Source organism: Micropterus dolomieu, linkage group LG18, assembly GCF_021292245.1.
Source record: "Micropterus dolomieu isolate WLL.071019.BEF.003 ecotype Adirondacks linkage group LG18, ASM2129224v1, whole genome shotgun sequence".
Lineage (NCBI taxonomy): Eukaryota > Metazoa > Chordata > Actinopteri > Centrarchiformes > Centrarchidae > Micropterus > Micropterus dolomieu.
Genome location: NC_060167.1, coordinates 25390638 through 25412153, shown reverse-complemented (window position 1 = coordinate 25412153; position 21516 = coordinate 25390638). Strand labels below are relative to the sequence as shown.

General features: G+C 39.6%; 2 protein-coding genes and 1 long non-coding RNA gene across 10 annotated transcripts in view; 1 reads left to right on the top strand and 2 right to left on the bottom strand.

Moving 5' to 3' along the window:
• Nucleotides 1–51: 51 nt before the first annotated feature.
• nek4 (NIMA-related kinase 4) lies at nucleotides 52–8468 on the bottom strand. 7 transcript variants are annotated; one of them, XM_046029494.1, is made up of 18 exons: nucleotides 8181–8463; nucleotides 7107–7373; nucleotides 6816–7013; nucleotides 6605–6712; nucleotides 5828–5982; nucleotides 5471–5600; nucleotides 4258–4480; nucleotides 3800–4044; nucleotides 3665–3715; nucleotides 3411–3560; nucleotides 2909–3073; nucleotides 2539–2605; nucleotides 2345–2380; nucleotides 2136–2242; nucleotides 1854–1945; nucleotides 1493–1713; nucleotides 1286–1419; nucleotides 52–805 (listed from the first exon to the last, which is right to left on the bottom strand). In XM_046029494.1, exons 1-18 carry the CDS (start codon nucleotides 8268–8270, stop codon nucleotides 707–709), a joined length of 2538 nt encoding a protein of 845 aa, XP_045885450.1. In that variant the 5' UTR covers nucleotides 8271–8463; the 3' UTR covers nucleotides 52–706. The 7 variants fall into 7 exon arrangements, with proteins under 7 accessions (XP_045885450.1, XP_045885447.1, XP_045885446.1 ...); XM_046029491.1 differs by having other exon boundaries at nucleotides 1854–1942; nucleotides 3800–4480; nucleotides 8181–8468; XM_046029490.1 differs by having other exon boundaries at nucleotides 3800–4480.
• Nucleotides 8469–9259: 791 nt separating this feature from the next.
• Nucleotides 9260–20729, bottom strand: LOC123987250. The gene is made up of 2 exons (XR_006829072.1): nucleotides 20630–20729; nucleotides 9260–11133 (listed from the first exon to the last, which is right to left on the bottom strand). It is a non-coding gene; the product is annotated as an uncharacterized LOC123987250 (long non-coding RNA).
• Nucleotides 10053–21516, top strand: part of camk1b (calcium/calmodulin-dependent protein kinase Ib) — a 38297-nt gene continuing 26833 nt past the window's right edge. For both annotated transcript variants that reach the window (XM_046075960.1, XM_046075959.1), the window contains exons 1-2: nucleotides 10053–10175; nucleotides 16801–16914. In XM_046075960.1, the coding sequence (XP_045931916.1) occupies nucleotides 16829–16914 (86 nt within the window). In that variant the 5' untranslated portion in view covers nucleotides 10053–10175; nucleotides 16801–16828. The remainder of the gene's footprint in view (nucleotides 10176–16800; nucleotides 16915–21516) is intronic.

Sequence of the window (21516 nt, the reverse complement as noted above, 5' to 3'; positions counted from 1 at the left end):
CTGTCAATGAAATTGTTTTATTGTGGTTCTCAACATTATGGAAAACGGATATAAACAAAACAATACATTTAGGATTTATTAGAAATCATTGAAATGTTAATATCTACAATGCATCTACATTACATTATTTTGTGTTTAAGAAAATACAATACAGCAACAGAAGTGAGATCTAGTGTCTTCAAAGATACAGCATAGGTAAAAACAATTGTTCAAATTCTGTCCTGCATTATAAATAGAGTATCCACTACAAAAAGTAGAAAGAGTGCTTTAACATGACTCAAACTTTGCATAGGAATCCTGAAAATTACAAGAATAATTCACAAATCCTGTTTGAAGAATAAGGTGGGAAAAAAACAACTTAAAAACAGTAATTTAATTTTTTAACTTTAACTGCTCACACAAGGGCAGACATTGTGGCAATTCTGTGACAAAACCTGCAAGCATAAATGATCAATGCATGCAAGCAGGAGGAAGAAAGTAGCAATGCCACACAAACAGGGTGGTCTTTTGGCAGGAAACAAATGAACCTTCTTGTTCACAGTATAGACAGGTTTTCACTTGAGTACAAGTTTCTATTCGAGGACTGAGACGTTTCTCTCAAAGAGAAAGTTTCTTGTTAAACGAGACCTGTCAAGATTCTTGCCTCTCGTGAACATGTTCTCACAAGTGGTGTTTTGGAAACGCAAATGTGTATGCAGCATTTTCTCTAAACCTTGAAGGCATTGTCCTCAAAGAATTTCAGCTGCCTCACCATTACAGCATAAGCGTGGTACTTGTCATCCCCCATCTGATTACGAAGGCACAGCTGCAGTGAGAAAAAGGGATGCCAACTGTGATCATTTTGGAAACAAAGGACAGGTGAATTATAGTTCTTAAAGTTTGCAGATAAACTGGCTGCACTGTGCAAGGACATGTTAATCTATTTCACAGGTGTGATTAGAAGTTAGTGTTAAGTTAGTTACTTTACTTAAAGGGGTCCATTTAATTGTGAACAAGCAGTTTCCGTATGTCTGACATACAAATTGATGAGTGCATTTGAAAATCACAGCCATTTCTGGATGTAACTTGTATCTTTATGACTTATATATTATACTTATGGTATAGAGGTGCACAATATATTTCACTTAAGGAAACCATAATATCTCTAAGCATTGTGCACAGATGGACACAACATATTTAGTTGCTCCTCCTGTACATTTTATGTTATTGACAGATTTTAGCAGTTACACCGTGGGTGCAGTATAAATGATTCGGTGTGATGTGTTTTACTTGTTAAAAATCTTACTTCTCGTTTGTTGTCATCCTCCTCCTCCATGATATCCAGGACTCTGTCCAGCAGCTTGACCCCCAGGCCCTTCACTAGATCTGTTCTCAGGTGTTCTATGGCTCTCCTTATCTTGGCTGGGCCAGACGTGGAGCCTTTAGGAGATACAAGCTGGTTAAACACAAGGAGGCTCCAGAATGGCAACAGAGTTTGACTGAAGTGTCTAACCTTTTGGTATTTCACCAAGCAACAGGTTCTCTGCTCCCTCGCGAGCCTTCCCGTGAAGCACCAGGGTGTCCCTGTACTTCTTGTTGAGTTTAAATTCCGGCAGTGCCGTAGAGCCAAATTTGCTGCTCTTTCCCACCTCGCTCACACCGTCTCCAATATCCATTCTCAGGGTTTGGGTCATCATATGGACTAAATCCTGCATGTCGCTGGATTCGGTCTTCCTGCAGATGACCCATAAATCGTGGTTTATACAGCATATATGTTAACAGAGACTTTCCAGAGCTAAAAATATAAATAGCAAAGCAATAGCTTGACTGTAGTTCAGTTGCACTTTATTTTCTGCTGTAGTCGACGCTCTCACCTTTCCCTGCAGTCTGCCTCTGAACGTTCTGTGGAACTTGTGGACGAGCTGCACTCATCTTCATCTGACCTTTGCTCCGGCAGCTTATCCTGCTGTAATGAAACATATCCCACTGCTGTGTCACAATAGTTTGACAGAGACTTCTGTTTTACATTCATTATAACATAAGTTTAGTGGCACAAGGCATATCTAGCCTTTACTGTCTTGCTTTCAAAAAGTGCAATTCCCTTTTAACAACTGTACAAAGTACAACTGAATGTCACGGTGATGAGGTGTCAGTACCTTACTATTGGTCTCAGTGTCTGAAACAGATCTGGTAACTGGGGTGTTGTAGTGCTCATCCTTGGTGGAAGTGACATCATAAGACGCCCTTCTTACCACACTAACGCCTGTGTAAAGAGCAGAAAATTAAATCAAGAAAATCAGTCACCTACCAACTGCTACTTTTTTTGTTTTTTAATCGAGCTGTAATAATGTATAAAATATCTCACCAACAATGTGCATGTGTATGTTTGTTTCCTGGTGTCCTGAAGTATAAAAAAAAATATGTGTGTATGGAAGTACATTTTCTTGGATTACTGTTTTTGATTTTTCCTTCCTTTCCTAGCTTCTACAACTTAAGTTTTACTGTTTTTTCGTTATTGGTCCAACTATAATGTTTTAGTTAGGAGAAGACAGTAAGTACCTTGTTGGCCGGCACTCTCCTGTGACTGCCTCAGTCTTCTCCTCTCTCTGGCAGATAGAGGACGATCCTGAAAATAAAATCGGCCCACATTATTTGTGATTGAAAAACTGCATCTGCTGATTTCAGCAAGAACCGACCGAGACCATCAGCCACAAGCACAAAAAGAATTAGGACAGAAACAAAGCTTTTGATATTGTCTCGTATTACATTCAAACCATGGTCTCAAATGATTTACACCTACTGAAAGAAAACTTTTAAATCATTTTTCATATTGCAGAAATGTTATGACACAGCTTATTAGGCAAAATAGATATTCAGTCTTTGCAGTAATGTGGCTGTATGCTCTGTGTGAGTGGAGGAGCACTCTCACCTGTGGCAGTGGTAAGAATCCGTCCTTACAGGAAATAACTGATGTGGAGGTTGCGGCTACACTAGCTTTCTTGCCCTCTGTACTCCTCCTGCTCCTCTTCCTCCCCTCCACGGCTGTGCTCTCAACAGGAGGTGGAGGTAAAGGTCTAGATGCAGACACCTTGGACTAACAGAAGGCATAAAAGTCTCACATTTGTCAAATTTATTGTCTGGCCGGAGCAGAAAAATGTACTTGAAAGAGGATATTTTCAACAATCATATCTTGACTTTATCTTAGATCTGAAAATACATTTTTACAGTTCACAGCATTTAATAAGCTTGCATAAGCATGATTTTCTGGGAAAAATGTTTTCCATGTTGTCCTATGAGGCAATAGCACTTAGGATAAATAAACTGAACTGCTTTCCTTTTTTGTTAATATTTTGATTCAGAGCCCAACAATCTTTGCACTTCGGGTTGCTAAAGATAAGATATCTAACAGTAGCTCCTGTATCTGCCTTTACTTTGTCTTGATCGCCATGTGTCCATCTTGTGTCCCTCCCTCTGTGCTGCTGGGATACAGAAGGTTCTGATGAAAAGTACAGCGGAGTTTTGCATGGAGTGCTCAGACCCGGGTTACTGACTGGTAAGGGTGAGTCCTCCTCAACAGGCTCCTAGACAGACACCAATACATTTAAACTGGCAGAAAATCTTCCCACAATTTAATTTATTCTGGCAGGAGCTGCCACAGAATGAGTACAAGAATTTTAATGCTCACCAGTGTTGGAGGAAACGGCTCCAACAGCTTTTCAGTAGATTCTAGGTTTTCCTACAAACACATCAATTAACGCATGCAAACAAATTCTTCACAAGAAAACAGTAGAAATACCGCTCTACTACTAAGAGCACTTACTTGGATTTTGGAGGTATGGTGTTGTGTCAGCGCTCCTTTGAGAAGGGTAACAGTGTCATTTTTATTGTCTACATTAGCTTCCACAACCACTCCAGTATTTCCTATATTAGATTTGTGTGCAGGTCTCCTCTCAGGGATAGAAAAAGCAGCCTCGTTCTCCACTTCTACCTTTGGGTTCTGCATGTCAGCCTCTTTCAGTAACTCCATGGTGTCATTCTTATCATCCACATCTGACATCTGTTTCTCTGCAGAGACAGAAAATGTATCCCCAGGGTTTGACATGGCCTGGGGATGAGTGTCTAACAATCCATTGGATGCCCTCCTCTCATCTCCTCCCCTGCCGCAAACACCTGATACAGACTTCAGAGTGGGCTTAAGAGGGGAAGGAGGGGGAGAAGGATCGGGTTTCCCTCTTCCCTTGCTGTCTTTGTGAACAGTGTGAGCCACAGGTTCATTACCTGCCAGGTGGTGAGACACAACTGTCTGGGGCCCCTGCGCCTGTCTCTTCAGCAGGTCCTCGTCCCCTTGGAGTTGGATATCAATATTAATGTTGCTGATGGTTGCCAGGGATGTGATGCTGGCTTTGAGAGCATCAGGTGAAGAGGGTTTGGGTGGCAGAGGTGTTTGGACTGGAGTGCACTCGGTGGCGCCATTCCAGACTTTATGTTGTGTCTCTTCTTTCTGATGAAGAGAAAAAACAGAAACTATAATAAACACTGATGGTTCCCCGCATGACATCAGAGAATCCGGCAAACAGCTTCAGCTGTACAGTAATCTGAGCAACCCACTGGACTGTTTTATCTTACTACTTTGATAAACCTACACACACACACACACACACACACACACACACACACACACACACACACACACACACACACACACACACAGAGAAAAAATATACAATAATAAAACTTATTTAGGATTGGTCATGACAACTTGGAAAGCCTTAATGCGATGTCATGTACTGTATGTTATGAATCTAAAGATATGAACGTTATACATGTGTACTGATTCTGTCTCAAAATAAAAAGTTCTGAAAGGTATTTACACAATGTTACTTGAATCCAACAACACTTGCTCGCTGGCTTTACTGTAATAGAGTAAAGAAATGTGCCAGTAATATGTTTTCTACCTGCTTACTGTGACCAAGTAAAGTGCTTTCATTGAAAAAGTCAATTAATTCAGTGTCCCAATTAAACTAATTAAGCTTAGAAATATGAATGTCAGTCGTCCTTATTGCTGGCTATTTACAAAGCACAGCAGCCCACCGTTAATTAATTAATTATAAAAGACATTGTTCATCTTGGCCAATGCATTACCGTCCATGACAGCCATGTCCAAGTGACAAACCAATACTTTCAACTTACATGATTAGGTGGGCACTTTATTTGAACTAGCAGGACTGAGTTAACCGATGACATGCTACCATTCAAATCAAAAAGTTCCTATTCATAATGAAGCTTAATTGTTGAGTATAACAGAAAGTACCTGTATGTTACTATTAGTCTATTTTAAGATCTATTATGAGAAATAAAAGAAAATCCCAGAATACATTTTCAATATGTGACAACGCAGTAATTCACTACTGAGTGATGGACATCATGAGGTACTATGGGAATATTCTAAAATATTGTGTTAAACCAGCCTCGTTATTCTGTATTCACTCACCCGTTTCACCCTGGCTAAAGGTTCAGGCTGGGCACTTCTCTCAGGTTTTAGCTGAGATGACACAACAGGTGATTTGGCCCTACAATCACCAGTGCCACCCACAGCTTTCTTTCTTGACTTGGCAGTTTTTCTGGTAAAAAACAAAAACACCTGAGTAAAGTTTAATCATTTTATCGACTGCTAGCAGCTCACTGTGACAGAGGAGCAACGACAAAGGAGGGATGGAAATCAGCATTCATACAGAGATCTATACAAAGAAAACAAACAAAAAGCATTGATTGAGGTTTCTGCATGAAACTAAAAGCTTCGAAGAAATGAAAAATAACAGCAAGCCAGTCTGCTCTCTGTGCCACCTACTCTTTAGTGGCCTCAAGGAACATGGCAATTTGTCTTTTGATGTAGGGCTGCCGGAGGACAAGTTTGACATCAGGTCTGTCTTCAGGTCTCTTGCACAGCATGCTCTTGATCAGTTCTCCCAGCTGTGGATCATACTTACTGGGCATCTGTGGCAGCTGATGAGAAAACCAGAGGAAAATATTACACACCATTGTGAAACTTTTTTGCCATAAAATTCAGAAATAATGTACTGGATTAACTAGTAAATAAACAATTATTTAACTCCTGATCAAGATGGCTAAAACTACCGATCAATAAACCCACAGCTCTGTCTTATGTGGTTACTCGGGAAAGGACAAGACTATTTCCAACTTCAGTCTGTTCAGGGAGCTGAAAAGCAAACTTCAGAATCAGATTAATAGCTGATTTATATATCTGTTGCAAAACGATAGTTTCTGTCACCTGGAAAAGCATAAATAATTTATTAAAAATAAAACCATTCAAACCTCTCTAGTGGTGTCTTTAAAGCCAGTTCTCCCCTACTATCTCTCTCCCCACCTGACCACTGCTTCACTTCACACGGACTTTGGGGCTATCACAACTACGCCCAGATGCGCCCTCTTTCATGGGAAGCAGTCCAACACAAATCTGCTAGACTCTCCTGGACATTGCAGATGTAAAATCCCTATTTCAACTGTCATCTGGTGTGAAGCTTGTCTAGTGGAAGTGAGTGAGAGTTTAGAATAGTTTTCATCATCGTAGCATATATAGATAGCATAAAAAAAAGACAAAACCCACCTTTCCTCCTACGATGCGATAGACCAGTGAGTTCATGTCCTTGGCATTGAAGGCATGTTTAAGTGTGGACATTTCATACACACAGCAACCCAGGGCCCATACATCTGACTAAAAAAAACACAACACCCATTTATAAAGCAGCGCCTATCACCATTCATGAATAGACAGTAAGAGCAGACAACTCAATACCACAATCCAATCTATCAATTACCTTGTAGTTATAGGGTTTATTAGAGAAGAGCTCTGGACTCATGTAGTAAGGGGTCCCTATGAGCGTGCTGGCCATATCATTCTGATTCTCCAATACTCGTGCGATGCCAAGGTCCCCAACTTTGATGATGTTGGTCTTCGTCAGGAAGATGTTCTGTGTTTTAAGGTCCCGGTGAAGAATGTTCCTCTCATGCAGGTACTGCAGAGCAAAATCACAACAGTGAGTTCATATGTTCTGTACTTGTTTAAAGAAAAAAAAATTTAGGCCTCCACTTTCAATCTCACAACATACCTGGAGTGCCATGGCTATCTGGACAAACCACTCCACCACCTGCTTCTCAGGTAAGAGTTCTCCCTTTTGCTGTTTGAGTCGATGATAAAGGTCCCCGCCTTCACAGAAACCCATCACAATGTACAGCTGGCAGTCATCTCCTTCCCAAGACTCCCTGTATGTCACAATGTTGGGATGTCGTAGCTGGGACAGAAGCTGCGCCTCCTGCTCTGCAGCACGCCGTTCCCGCTTGGAGGAGGTGGTTAAATTCAGCTTCTTAATAACATACTGGGGGGGGGGGCGCGCACACACACACACACACACACACACACACACACACACACACACACACACACAATGCATCAGTCTCCTGAATTGGAAGTTAAGGAAAACATACAATGTTTGTCACCACAAAGTGAAGAAACTGAGGCATTTTCAACCAGACTGCAAAGAACTGGACCCAGTTTAAGTTTACATTTACATAATTACATTATTTTAGCTAAAGTTAATGACTGTTATGGACCTGGGATTCACAATTCCCTTCTATTTTAGTGATCCACACATGAATGATTACTTTTCAAGCTATGCAATGCTGACATTGGAACCATGAACCAGAAAAACATTTTGTTGTTTGGTGGCTTAAGTTAACTACAAACCTTCCTCTCTAAAGAAGGTGGATGACAGTCACCATGATGGTCAGTAATAATCATGCAGCTACAGCTTTTTAAGGTTATATAGGTTCAATTAATTTGTTCCTGTTGACAGGAAACTACTTTTAGCAACTGTCAAACTGAGTGTTATTACCGTGCAACTAAATAAAATGTTCTTCTCTAACATATGACTTTGTTGTGTTTTCCAGCGCACTGGATGTGTTAACATTATTGTGTTCGCTTCACAACATAATGTGAAAGAGCGTAACAAACCGACTTCAGCTAACTTTAAGCTACTTATACCTTAGCGGGGTCTTTGTAGTCAAGCCTGGTGATTATAAAACTTCAAGTGAATATAACGCTAACGTTATAACGTTACGTTGCTTATTTAACGTTAAACTTTGGTGGGCTGTACTGAACTGCACAAACACTTTCCGTTTCTCACCTGTTTTCGGTCTGTTTTGTGTTTCACCAAGTGCACCTCCCCATAACTCCCTTTACCAACGACCCTGATGAAAGTGTAATTATTCATCATTCTCCGGCCTGAAACGCTGAAACGTTACTCGACACTCCCAGCAACAAAAGCGGGTTTATTTCGTCCCATCCTTCAGCTGTACAGACGGGATGTACGTGTATGTTCGGGGAACCTTCGCTCTCAGTGTCACAGATGTGATTTTGAAAACGCAGGAAATTTGCAGCAGTCGATAAGTTTTTTCCTCACTAGGCAACCGGGAGTTCAGTGCCGACGACGCTGAGAGGGTCCAATCAGACCGAAACTCTGCTCCGTCTGCATCACAGCGCCACCAGGCGTCCGCATCTAGACACCGGACAGCCATCACACCAACCGTGCCTCACAAATACCCTGCATTCACTTGAGATAGCATTTATTTAGAAGTTTAAAAATTAATTCTCTCTTTTTGATAAACCCTGGAAGCAGTCTCCCTTCCTTTTTTTGGTGTACCTTGATTGTATCACATTGCTGTAGGATAAAGCGATCTCAGTTTTTTTTTTTTTTTTTTTAAATATACAAGTGTAACAAATCATTTTTATCATACCCCGTTTCATTTACCCAGCGACTAAAATATCAGGTAATTGGTAGCTTACTTGTAAATGAGATGCGTCCTGCCATGTCATATGTCAGTAATGTGTCATCAAAAAGCCAAAAAATCTTAAGCACATGGGACAAACGAGCAAGTGGTCACTATAAACAATGACTAACTTATTATAATTGCATGGCACGAGTATTTCAACGTTATAATATATAAAAATGATCAAAAGGTCTGGTTTCCTCATATTGCATCCACTACAGATTTTTATTTTATTTCGGGCAGACCGTTTCTGTGGACTTCACCTTGCCTGTTTGGGGCCATGCAACCCCACTAGGTGGGGCACTAGACCACCACAAACTGAGAGCGCACGAATTCAGTGAAGCAAAGTGGTGCAGAGTGAAAAGACATGAGGAAGTCAGTTGTGTGGGCTTTATTTTAGGTCACAAATAAATAGATTTAATTGGTTTGGTGTTGGTTTTATTCTTTTGTGAAACACTATAGAAACATCACTCACTGGCACACAGAAAACACAGATAACCAAGACAAAAACGCAGATTTGATTGAGGCATGTCCATCTCAATGTAGGCTACATAGGAAAATGAAGAATTTTTTCTAAGTATCTATTAAGTTTACAACTACTACCACGAGTAGCCTGCTAATGTAATAGGCTGAGTAGGCTATTAATAGTTCTATAGCTTCTCTCTGTGTGTTTGTACACTTTGCCACTGGATCAAATCTACAGTATAGCTTAAGTAAGGGATTATGTGGTCCAGAGTTTGAGATAATACCTAGCCGCAAGTAGGCCATGATCACAATGGCTGTCATCACCATAATGTTTATTCAATATGTACTGATTAGCATATTTGTATGTGGTTACAATGCTTTGTTGCTGGTCATTGTTAGTTTATACACACACACACACACACACACACACACACACACACACACACACACACACACACACACACACACACACACACACACACACACACACACACCTATTTTACATAGTTCTATGTTTACTTTTATCTGTCTTTGTTCAGCTTTGTTGTCCGTGTATATAGCTGTATCTCTATTTTTAAAGTCCTATTAGTGCAGGGGCCATTTATGACAACCACCGTCAAACCACCAACTCACCTCCAAGCCCTCTATCCGAAGTACAGCAGGGAGGGTCACGTGTGGAGAGATGCGACCAATAGCTTGGCAGAGATGTTTACCTGTGCGCCGCTGCTTCGGACGGTGATTGGTCCTTTTCCTGCCCTGAGGTGACGTCAGGAGGAGCGCTGCTGGTGAGGTTGCCAAGTACAGATTCAGTGTGACAGCTCTACGAGTTAGACAGACGGGCGGACCCTGAGCACCACTGTTGGACCTCACTGACTGCTGAATTTCAGGTAGAGACCACTGCTGCTACGCTGTCATGACACAAACTTTCATTATGTCTCTTCCTCAAAGGCTAGATGGAAAGTTGAAGCGCGGTTTCATGTCAGGGGGGGTTTGATAGTCCGTTTTCAAGCAACGTTTATCAGTGAGAAACGTTAGCTAACCTTACGGGCGCTTTACATTCACTCCGTGTTATGACTTTTCGCTCAGAGGAACTTAGATTTAATTACTTTAAAGCTATAACTATGTTTACTCTTCTATAGGGGAGAGACTGCTGAAGTTAACAGCAGCCGCCAGTCGCGCTATGCATACTATCATTCACATCAAGAGGACCTCAGTGTAACTGAAGCTGCAGTTTCAAGATCAGATACTGACATGAGGATTGACCGAAGTGATAGCTTACTTGTCCTCTTCCATAGAAACCAGTATAACAAGACTGCTCTCTGAATTAATACGATAAAATGAAGTCAAGTTTATACAGTCTGATCATCTATAAATAACTGGCTAATAATAACAGGCTATGTTTGACAGAGCCCTGGTGGTGTTATTATTAATCTTTACTGCAGAAATGGCGCGAAGGTTTTCTCAGTAAACATGACATGATGTCTAATTTTCTAAGGCTTGAAGTATTTTTAGTGTTGACCCCTTCGCTTATTTCTCATTTCTTCTTCCCTCTTTCAGTTTCCCTCTCCCTTTCTCTGTCAACACACTCTCTCCCTCTCACAAACACACACACACACACACACACACACACACACACACACACACCCCTCACTTCTTCATGGCGTCTTGTAAGAAGAAGTCTGCTTATCAATGAATAAGCTCATTTACAGAGGAGATTTGTTGTGGGTCATTTACACCAGCTGACCAATGAGACTGCTCTTCATAAACCTCTCTGTTTGTCAGTCAGCCAGAGGGTTCATTGGGGCCATGCAGTTTTGGGTAGGCACCATGGCAAGCAGTTGACATCTGTTGAGGGATGGATGGTATAGATTGGATAGTTTTCTGTTTTCTGCAATAGTTGATAGACATTACAAGTTAAGAAAACAGGGAATCACAAACTGCCTTTTCACTGCTGTCTCTGTGCTCATGCTTTTAAACATATTGCTCTAGTTGGCACACAGGAAAAAGCACTCACCCACCACAGCAGAGACTTTCGATCTTTTGTCAGTTCAACCATTTGATCTAATGAATCATTTTTATTTGTGCTAAATATGTGAATGGAGTTGTGTTGGCTCCAGCTTCTTTGAGCTGCTGTATTTCACCCTGGGCAATGTGCATATCTCTTCTTATCTACAAAATTCCTGGAAAACCCCAGATTCCAAAGAGACAATAAAGCCATTAAGGTAAACCATTACAAGTGTTGGGACTTAGAAAAAGGGTTACCGTTCTGAATGCACTATACTGTATGAAAGGTGATTCATATTGTGGTTCAAATTTTAGCAAGAGCCTTGTCTTCTGTAGCTCTGAAAGTAGGGCTGAATGATAGAAACATTTTAGTTTTTGATATTGTGATTGTGCTATGAGTGGCGATTGGTGTGGGAATGGTTATTTTTGTATTTAATTTTCACTGAACAAAATAGTAAGATTTTATTTTAGTTGCAGTCTGTAAAGTCTGAAGAATATGATTTGTAATGGTATGTTGTGATTCATATTACCTTTCTCAAAAAATTATAGCTCCTGCAATATGGATATTGCACTTGGCCATATTGCGATTTCGATAAATTGTTCCCCATCTGAAAGGCTTAAAAGATCATAGATGTAGCTATGCACCTGACCTAACCAAGCCCTGAAAAGAAATCAAATCATTTCAAAAAGTATTTGTCTTCTTGTGTAGTGAATCTGCTTTAACAGGAATGCAGGAATTGTGTGAGTTAAGTCTTTGTTTATGAGGCGCCAACTGTGAGAAGAAAATCTCAAAAATTGCGAGAGGAAACAAATATTTGCGAGAGATGTTGAAGCACTGTTAAGAGAGGCAGAGTTATGGTACAAGAGAGGTTGAGAGACGAGTAACCGCACGAGAGAGTTACTGTCATTCTCTCACGCAGTAACTCGGTCTCTCTCTCACACTATAATTCAGACTCTCGTGCGCACTATAAGTCATTCTCTCACGCAGTAACTCGGTCTCTCTCTCACACTATAAGTCAGTCTCTCGCGCAATAACTGGGCCTCTCACGTACTAAACACTATTTTAGCCCATTTCATTTTAACTTGGACCCTCGCGTGTGGATCACCGTTTCCTCTTGCAATTTCCACTCTGCTTTTGTCCTGTTTGGCTCCTAATATTTGTTCATAACTTGGCAGCAGAAGTCCTTACAGTTTGGAGCTGTGCCATAGATTTTCTGCTGAGATATGAAGTAATAGTAGTAAAGGTGTGCCAAAATAAATATTTGCCACCGTTTACTAAAGAACACTAATGTTAGTGTTAGTTTGTTACCCACACTGTTGTAGAATTAGAGCAGGCAATTTAGAGAACACGTAAGTTTGTCCAGAGCTCAGTTTGGTCAAGTTTTAGTTAAGCCTCAGGCAATATGGTTTTAATATAAGTTTGTATGTTTGATTCTATGTGTGTGTGTGTGTGTGTGCGTGTGTGCGTTTTGTAAGCACTAAAGTGTTGTCAGACGTCACACCATTGCAAATTTGAATTTCACATTCAAAGAACACACCCTAACTACACATCAGTTTGTCACATTTAACTGTGGTTATGCGTACGTGTGTGTGTGTGTTTCTTCTGTCTACTGCACATCACAGGAATGGGAAACCAGTGAGTACAGCAACTCTCTTCTGTAAACCTTAAACAAGTGTGAATGCTGCATGTAACATACTACTCAGGGAATGTGGTTATGGTATTGTGCATCTCCCTGTCTCAAGCCTCTTCTGTCCTGTTGCCTCTTAGGTTTTGAGCAGCTTATCTTTACCCACTGGTCAAAACTGAGCTGGTTTTGCCCTCTAGCCTTCATGGTCTTACGATACCTGCATGTGTCTTTCCTCTACCACCTTTTATAAAACTTACCTATCTGCCCCTGCGTGTCTCAAACTTGAACCTTGTTTTGCCTGTTTGAAAACCAGACCCCTTCCTGATTTTGACAATGTCCTTAAAGCTCCACTTACTTGAAATGTGTTATTTAAAATCTAATATGATGTTGCATAATGTTAAACATATACAGATATTTGTGTCACTGAAATGAAGTCCAACTGCCTGTATATTTCTAAAATGAACACAACCAGTGACAAGCAAGGCTTGATGCATTCATAGATTTTAAATGTCTTTGATGTTTAAATGTCTTTGATGTTTAAATGACTTTGATGTTCAATGCCACCCATTCTCAGTGTGTGAATTAACATGAATCTCCATGAATATCCATAAGAGCAAGGTGGGATGCTACAAACAAGCAGTATGTGAGAGGCATTTTCACTCTTTCTGTGGTTTCAGTTTCCGTCAAACTATTGCAGTTATTTTTAGCTCTTTAAACAGTGCAATTAATAAATGCTGGTCAGAAAGTGAAGATAAGTTTAGAGCTGCCACTATTATTTTCATTTTTTTAATTTGTTCATGTTTACATCTTTTCAATGTAAAATAAAAGCTAACTCCTTCACAGTTTACTAGAGCCTAAAGTAATTGTTGAAATTGCTCTTTCTGACCAGTAGTCAAAAAGTATTTTCTGTTAAATCAATACGAAATAGGGATAAGTAAGCAGATATTCACATTCATCTCAGCAAGTGATTGTTTTTTTTACTTAGTAAATTATACAAATTGTTTCCGTATTGACCAGCCAATCAGTTACTTTCAGCACTACAAGCTCAAAATCTTTGCAAACAGACATGGGAAAGACTAAAGAATCCCAAGATGCCAGAGCATACAAAAATCTTTGCACAGAAACGGTTCTATTGTATTTTCACACAGTGATTAGTACGCCTTGACCTATTCCAGATCATTTCTTTTTGAAAGCATTGGAAATAAATCATGCCTGGTTATGATCCTCAATTTCTGCAGAAAGAGACTGGTGTGAAGTTGAAAAATGTACTCAGAAATAGACTTACAGTCATTATGTATTGTTTGATTGTCCCCAGTAAGGCAGAATTGACTGGACTTCCTCTTACTGCTTCCCCTAAGCACATTGCTTTGCATGCTGCTTTTTCATGCCTTATTTAGAGATACTTCCTTTTACTTCTGTTGCTTAAATAGCATGTAAAATGCAGTGGAGGAAATGACGAATGACTCAGATGTCAATTTAAATGTTTAACAGAAAGCTTTGTATTTTTTGTTACATTGTTCAGTAAGTTTATTTCAGATGGACACACAAATACACTGTCTGCGAATTAATACGGTATTTAAAAACAGACACAGAGTACCTCCTCAGTGGTCATGTGGGTGCATAACTAATGAATTGTACTGTATGTAGTGTATACCTGATCAGGTTGGATCATTTTTCACTGCTTCTTGGGTGTGTCCTTCTAAACCATATCCAATAACCGCACACCAGATTCTTTTTTTGTTGTTTAAAAAAACCCTTAGCTGCCACTTTCCATTAGTCACCGAAGAAACTTAGACTTTCAGTTACCAAAGCAGCTCTTTGGGGTTTCCATGACGACAGGTATGAAGCCGGATTCTGATTAGTGAAGGCGACGAGAGGGCCACCGTGTGTGTGTGTGTGTGTGTGTGTGTGTGTGCGCATGGCAGGACATGGCACATGGGAGGCTCTATGAATCCATGCCAGTGTGTGCATCAATCAGTGACTGCACCTCAATGCAGCTAGAGGTGTCCTATTAATGATAATTTATTCTGAGAAAACAGCAGCGTTAAGCCTTCCTCTGTCTATCGCTTGATTGCACTCATAAAATAATAATTCGGCAAATGAAATGAGTTGACTCTGAACTGACGGGCAAATGATAAACCGTGCTATTATATTGTCTTGTAACAAAATGGCTCCTGTGCAACCCAGAACAATATGTTAGATTGTCTCATATAGACAGACTGTGAAGTTGCCAGGCAGGCAGCAGGAACAGTGGAGGAGTGAGGTGTGCTGATATGAACAGGGCTATTTTAGTCTTCCAGGTCTCGCAATATATGCCACTTTGTGGGTTTCATGATGATAGCTGTGACAGCACGGTCCTCTGTGATCAGTCCCGCTTTTGAGAGTATGGTAAGGACAAACACGTGAATGTAAACTTCTCCTGAAAAATGTGAAACAAAATTGAAAATGAAAGACAACCGAAGAATTAACATTGTTTGTGTCTTTTCCTAACTCTTAAAGGCTAGAGCATTTTTATAGTAATTCGTCATATCACCTTACCTAAACTTGAGCATTACACAAGCTCAGTAAAGTTACCCACACATGTGCTTCTCTTTAGACAGATCTTAAAGTTTCAGTTTGACAACAACAGTGTTACACCAAAGTAAACACCAGGGGAAAATCTTTATTTGCTGCTGTGCTTATTAATTTGTCAACTTGACCTGGGTCCGCAGCCCTGCTCACAGCCAGTATTTTATGCAGCTCTGACATGGCCGGTATAAAAAGATGAACCTACTTCTACAGCAACAATTGGGTTACTAGAGTGAAACTGTAGTTTACTTAACCTAGTAGATATCGGTCATGCCTTTTAGCCCTCCTGACCATAAATTCCACTCTTGTTGGTTTTAAAATTACTTGAATATGACTGCAGGAAATAAATATTGCTCACATGTCCATATAAATAATCTATACATCTAGAACAGATCCTCTGCTCTGTGTGCCACGTTGAACTCCCAAAGTAACCACAACATTGCAACAGCCACGATGAAATAACCTGAGCCACATCTTTGCAGACTCAGGAGTCCGAAAAACAGCAGTGAGTCAGTGTTTACATGTGACAAGTATCAGAGTATAATGGGTGAATTGTTCAATAGCAGGTGTCATAGGAAATGTTTTTTGCGTGTGAAGAAACAGGATTTATCGCATTCTTAAGTCATCTGAGACACATGCAACTGTCTGCATGTAACAGACTGACCAAATTTTTGCAACAATCCATTTGTAAAGTTTGTTTTAAGCAATGGCAAGTTTAGGACAGTTCCTCGACTGAACTTGCAGAATAAAGGTTATTCTTTTGGCATCATGCAATTCCTTACGAAAGTTGAACAAACAATAATTCAACTTCATTATGTGACTTTGTATGAAGTGCTCTTCTCTGATACACATCCACAAGGCAAAAAAATCAACGCCTCAACAGCTAAACCCCAGCTGTCAAGACCAAAAATTTAAATATTCCAAACACAACATAATTAAGCTCACATGGGCTTAATTTTTTGTTTTTGTTTTGTTTTTTGTTTTTGTTTTTGTTTTGTTTTTTACACTTGGTTAATGTAAAGTGCTTTGAATTGCCTCTGTGTTTGAAAAATGCTTTACGAATAAAGCTTTTTTTTCCTTATAATGTCAGATGTTTTTTGGACACTGTGTCAGCACAAGTGGCAAACTCTGTAATAGATCCAATGATGTCAGTAATCCAAGTTATAAAACAACAATAATCATCATCATCATCATAATAATCAACCATTTAAGAAAGGTGAGCAGTATTGTATTTACTGCAGGTGGCGGATGGAGGGAGTTAAACTGTTGGTATTAACAAGCATTTCCTCCTTATCCTCTTTTTCTTCACTAGTATTGTTTCTGACCGTAACAACAAGAAGATGCCACTGGGTGACGATTGCCATCCCTGGAAAAAGAAGACTACAGATGTGAAGGATCAGTATGACTTCAAAGAGATCCTGGGAACGTAAGTGTGTCAGTGCCAGCGGCAAAAAACCCTTGTGTTTCAGCTTTCTATGGTGGCTTTTTCACACTCTGGGAAACATTGGCACAATTTGAATAAAGGGTTTGTTTTCCATTTTAAGTTATGCAATATGCATATAATGTGTAACTGTTCTCTCGGATGGACAAAATAAGAAAATTTGCATTTATTTTGTTTCTGATCCCAACACTTTTTTACGGATTTAATGTTTTTTAATTATGCAAGCATTTGCACAGGGAATTATTGCTGTGTAATGACCAGATAGGCTCGACTTGGTAAGGAGTGATTGGCCGTGAATTTATTTCTGTGCAACTAGCCTCCTGACAATGTTTTGCTCTATTTTGTAAATGTGTCACTGCTCCTGTCATTGTCCCTAGATAAACAACTTGATGCTTAATTCGGAACACAACAGGCCCTAATATGAACCTGATGTGGTGCGAGCAGCATGTGTGTGTGTGACCTGTGTTAGAGCAAAGCCAGCAGTTGCAGCAATGCTGTTTTTCTCAGACCTTTTGGTATTTTCATGGCTCAAAACAAATGTGCTTACGCTAAGGTAGGTGGAGTGGCACAGATGAGTTTGTTGTAATGCAGATCAGGTGGTGCAGCGCTGTTTGGGGGTTTTTTTGGACTAACATTGCACCTGCATTTTCAGCTGCTCAGTCCACCTCATATTGCAATGTTAGTACAAACAGCTATTTTTGTGCTTTAGTTGAAACTCACAAAGACTTCTACAAAATATTATAAAACACATTAAAACACTGTATTTAAAGCAATTAAGACAGTCTCTCCAGACTGTCCTGAGCACTATTACTATTTTCTTTGGGCAAAACTCTGAATACCATTTGGCCAGGTAATTAAAAGGATAGTGTCAGTCAAGTAAACAAGATTATTTGGGAGCGATCAGTCTGTATAGTCTAATGCAATTTAATACAATAATCCTGCAGTAGATTTTAAGTAATAGAAGCTCACTGCAATACATCTTTTGAAGTTTATAATGTTCCCTTTTGTTGACACTGTTATCAAGAAACTTGTGGATTTGACCTCTCTGACACAGTGTCAACAAACCAGCCACAAAGCATCATATTGAGAGGCTGATATTCTGCTCCCTGCACGTAAATGATTGTAGACAGAATATTAGAAAGCTTCTCTTAAGATAAATGCAGTTCGCTGTGAAACAGCACCACTAAATATACAACCTCATAAATTACCACAGAGTTGAGTCAATACCTCTGACACAGTGTCAACAAAAACTGAACACGATACACTTCCCAAAGATAGGAGTTATTGCTGGGCTGTCGTATTGGATTACATTAGATTGTACAGGTGTGTTTAATAAACTGGTAACTCCTAAGGATCTCCCAACAGACTTTACAGACACAAGACAGCTAGACCTAACTGATCAACAATAATTTCAGATTCACAACTTTAGAAAACGTGCGAATGGACGAAACATAAGAAAATGTGTGCTATGGTTCTTAAAAATACTTTTTAGTTGAATATCTGCATTTTTCCTTATTTCCAACACTTATTGATTGACACAGTATAAGATTAACCACATGTAAAAAGTAGTAATTTACAGGACTGAGTTTTACTCAATACCAGTTCCAACCTTGGAATCTAGCCTCTCTGTCTTCCACCGTGTGTTTATGTCTGCATAGCTGTATGAGACATTTGGGGAGAAGGGGGGCTGCATTTTTACTGCGGGGTTTGAGTTTTATTTTCATTTTGAGGGCAAGATTCTTTGCTCTAAGGATTTCCCATCTAGGTGACAATGCATGAACAAAGGCCCCTTATCCCGCAGCATCCTGGGAAGTAGCTTCGTACAGTGACACATTAGACGCATTCAGTCCCATGTGTGTGCATTGGGATCAGTCACGCTGCAGGCCCACATTTGTTGTACAGTAGAGCCGCCACAAACAAGATCTTTGCATATATATTTGTTTTTCTTTATGCTTTTGGATTTGAACAGGCATGGGTCCATTTGAATGTTGTGAAAGTGATTTTAATCAGATTTGTTTTCTAAATTTAGATTTTTAGCTTTCCGCCCTATTTCAGTATTTTTGAAAATGAAAAATGGATGACAGCGCTTGCCTTGTTGCAAGATATTGCCAGGTTATTATATATATATGCCCATATTAGCAGTACTTTCTGAGAGGAGTGTTACACGGTAGAATACTGTTGGGATATTTTACCCTGAGTTCTGTTGGACGTGTCTGTGCTGTGTCTCCTTATTTGCTGTTCTGATTTTCTTGGTGCCTTGGAATCTCTCTTAAACCTCTTAACTTTTGAGGACATTGTGTGCTGTGCGTGCGTATGTGTGGGATATCCATTTGTCTCAAAATGGTCATGCTTGGTTTATGGAGTGCATGATGGCATGCCCGCTGCTTATCACTTGTAGCCGTAACTCGTTTTCTGCATCTCTCAAGCCCAACTTATATGGTAGTCAGTTCGATATTTACGCAAGTGAGCAGGAACACCGTTCTGGTAGCTATACAGTACACTTGTCCAAACCCAAATGTAGTTTGGAACCTGATACAATAGAGCATATTTCATCACCAGGACAGGACCATTTCTTTCCTCTCGAGTTCCTCCTGAGGTTGACTTGGTCCTCCTGTCTAAATGGTCCTGCTATCCATCCCACAGTGAAATGTTTCCCCAACTTTACCAAATGGGCAGACGCAATTTGGACCCTAATTTGTTCTCAAAGAACAAATTGATCTTGAGAGTGCATGGCAGTTAAATGTAAATTTTAATCCCACTACTCTTTGTTTTATAATCCTTAAGCATGGATGCTGAGAGTCATAAGACAGGATGTTTATCCAAGGTGTCTTACTTGAAGCACCATTTAGATACACCCACATCCTTGTTAGTCCAGGATTAAGTTGTGTGAACACTAGTACAAGATGAAACCTAAGCTTGTTTTGTGAGTTTATGAAACCATCCTTATGCTCTTTAGTCACTGATGCACAGAGGGTAGAACAAATATTGTAAGCACTTAATGAAAATGAGTTAAAATCTAATGTAACTTAACCACAGTTATAAATATGTCATACCAGCTTGATGACCGCTTACCCTCTTTCCTGTCTGTATTTCTACTGTAAACTCTCTAATAAAGGCAAAATGTTAGTTACGTTTAGTCTGATGCATGAAACAATAAAAAAAATCATATAATTCGATATCGATAATTATTACGATAAATGTCAAATCCATATTTCTTTCAAGTTTAAAGGCTGAGTGAAAGTTAAGAAACCAGATGGTTAACTGTGATTGTGAACTTTTCTTTATGGTCAGAACATGACAAACACGTGATGCCAAACAGTGGATCTGAGATAGAACATTCAAAACTATTGTGATAAAAGAAAAATCAACAAATACGCATGAGTAAAATTAAGTAAAATCTTTTTTTCAGTGTCTTTTCCTTAATAAAATAAATAAGTGCTAATTCATTCATGATTCAAATGAATTAAATCAAACACTTATTGGACATGTGATATATTGTTATTGAGGAAAATCGTATTGTGATAATCATCATTATTGTTTTATTGCGCCGTCTTTACATCCTATAGTGAAAAGTGGGATATTATGTGCAGGTAAATATAGCAATATCAAGCCAAACTTGGGTTGTTTAAGTGTATACAACAACTGATGGGTGCATATGTAAAAATGTTTTCACATCCTTTAAGCCCTCTCATTGTCATACCTCCAGTCCTCCACATGCCCCCTGGTTTGGTGCTGAGCTTGTTTATGGAGAGATCACCGGCTCACCGCATGTCACTGTGAGCCGCATTCATTTGCCATTGCTGGATTGTTGTCTTGGTAACAACAGGAAACACTTTCCATAATGGACTCAAACAGTCACTATGGAAACAAAGTTTTTGATTTGCTATTAATAATCCACCACCGGGTGCATATGTGTGCTTTGTGCAAGAGATAAACTTGCTCTCTCTTTTACAAGAAAACTGAGGAAAAGAATGACACATACAGACGTTTTTCTGTAAATGTACCTCAGCCTCCAGCACTCATATTTTTTTCCCATAAATGGGCTGCACTGTAGGAGCTACAAATCACCTCATAATCTAATGAAATGTTCATCATATCTCAAACAAAAAAGCCCATACGTTTCAATTTTTCAATACAGAATAATGTACAGTATATTTAAAACTGGTTCTTGTATACTTTAAACTATATTCTTTGTGGCAAACCAGTGAACATCATAAAAAACATAATCACTCATTGGCCTCTGCATACAAAACCAAACAATTGTTATCCTGTTTCTATGTTTAGATGCAATACATTTTCAGGGCACATTAACATATGTCAAATACACCATCACAAACAAATGGTCCTTCAAATGTCTGTCTTTAGTGACAAATGATAATGATAGGGGGAGTTTGAACTGTGTACCAAGGGGATGTTTGGGTTTGTGCTGTGAATCCCCAGCTGCTGCCACATGTTTTTGTAATCAAAACAGATGGGCATTAATAATGCACACACAGGCAACAGCACTTTCACCGCAATCAACTCAAATCCTCTTTGGCCGTCCTTTTTTTTCCATCTCTGTCTGTTACGTATGTTAATCTACCCCCC

Bases quoted from the DNA above. Each gene is read 5' to 3' on its own strand.
- nek4 (XM_046029490.1), bottom strand. From the start codon at position 8,270: ATGATGAATAATTACACTTTCATCAGGGTCGTTGGTAAAGGGAGTTAT. The intron at 2,381-2,538 runs GTACTTACTGTC...TTTATACTTCAG, and splicing joins GGAGAGTGCCGGCCAACAAG to GACACCAGGAAACAAACATA. The intron at 1,946-2,135 runs GTACTGACACCT...GTTTCATTACAG, and splicing joins ACACTGAGACCAATAGTAAG to CAGGATAAGCTGCCGGAGCA.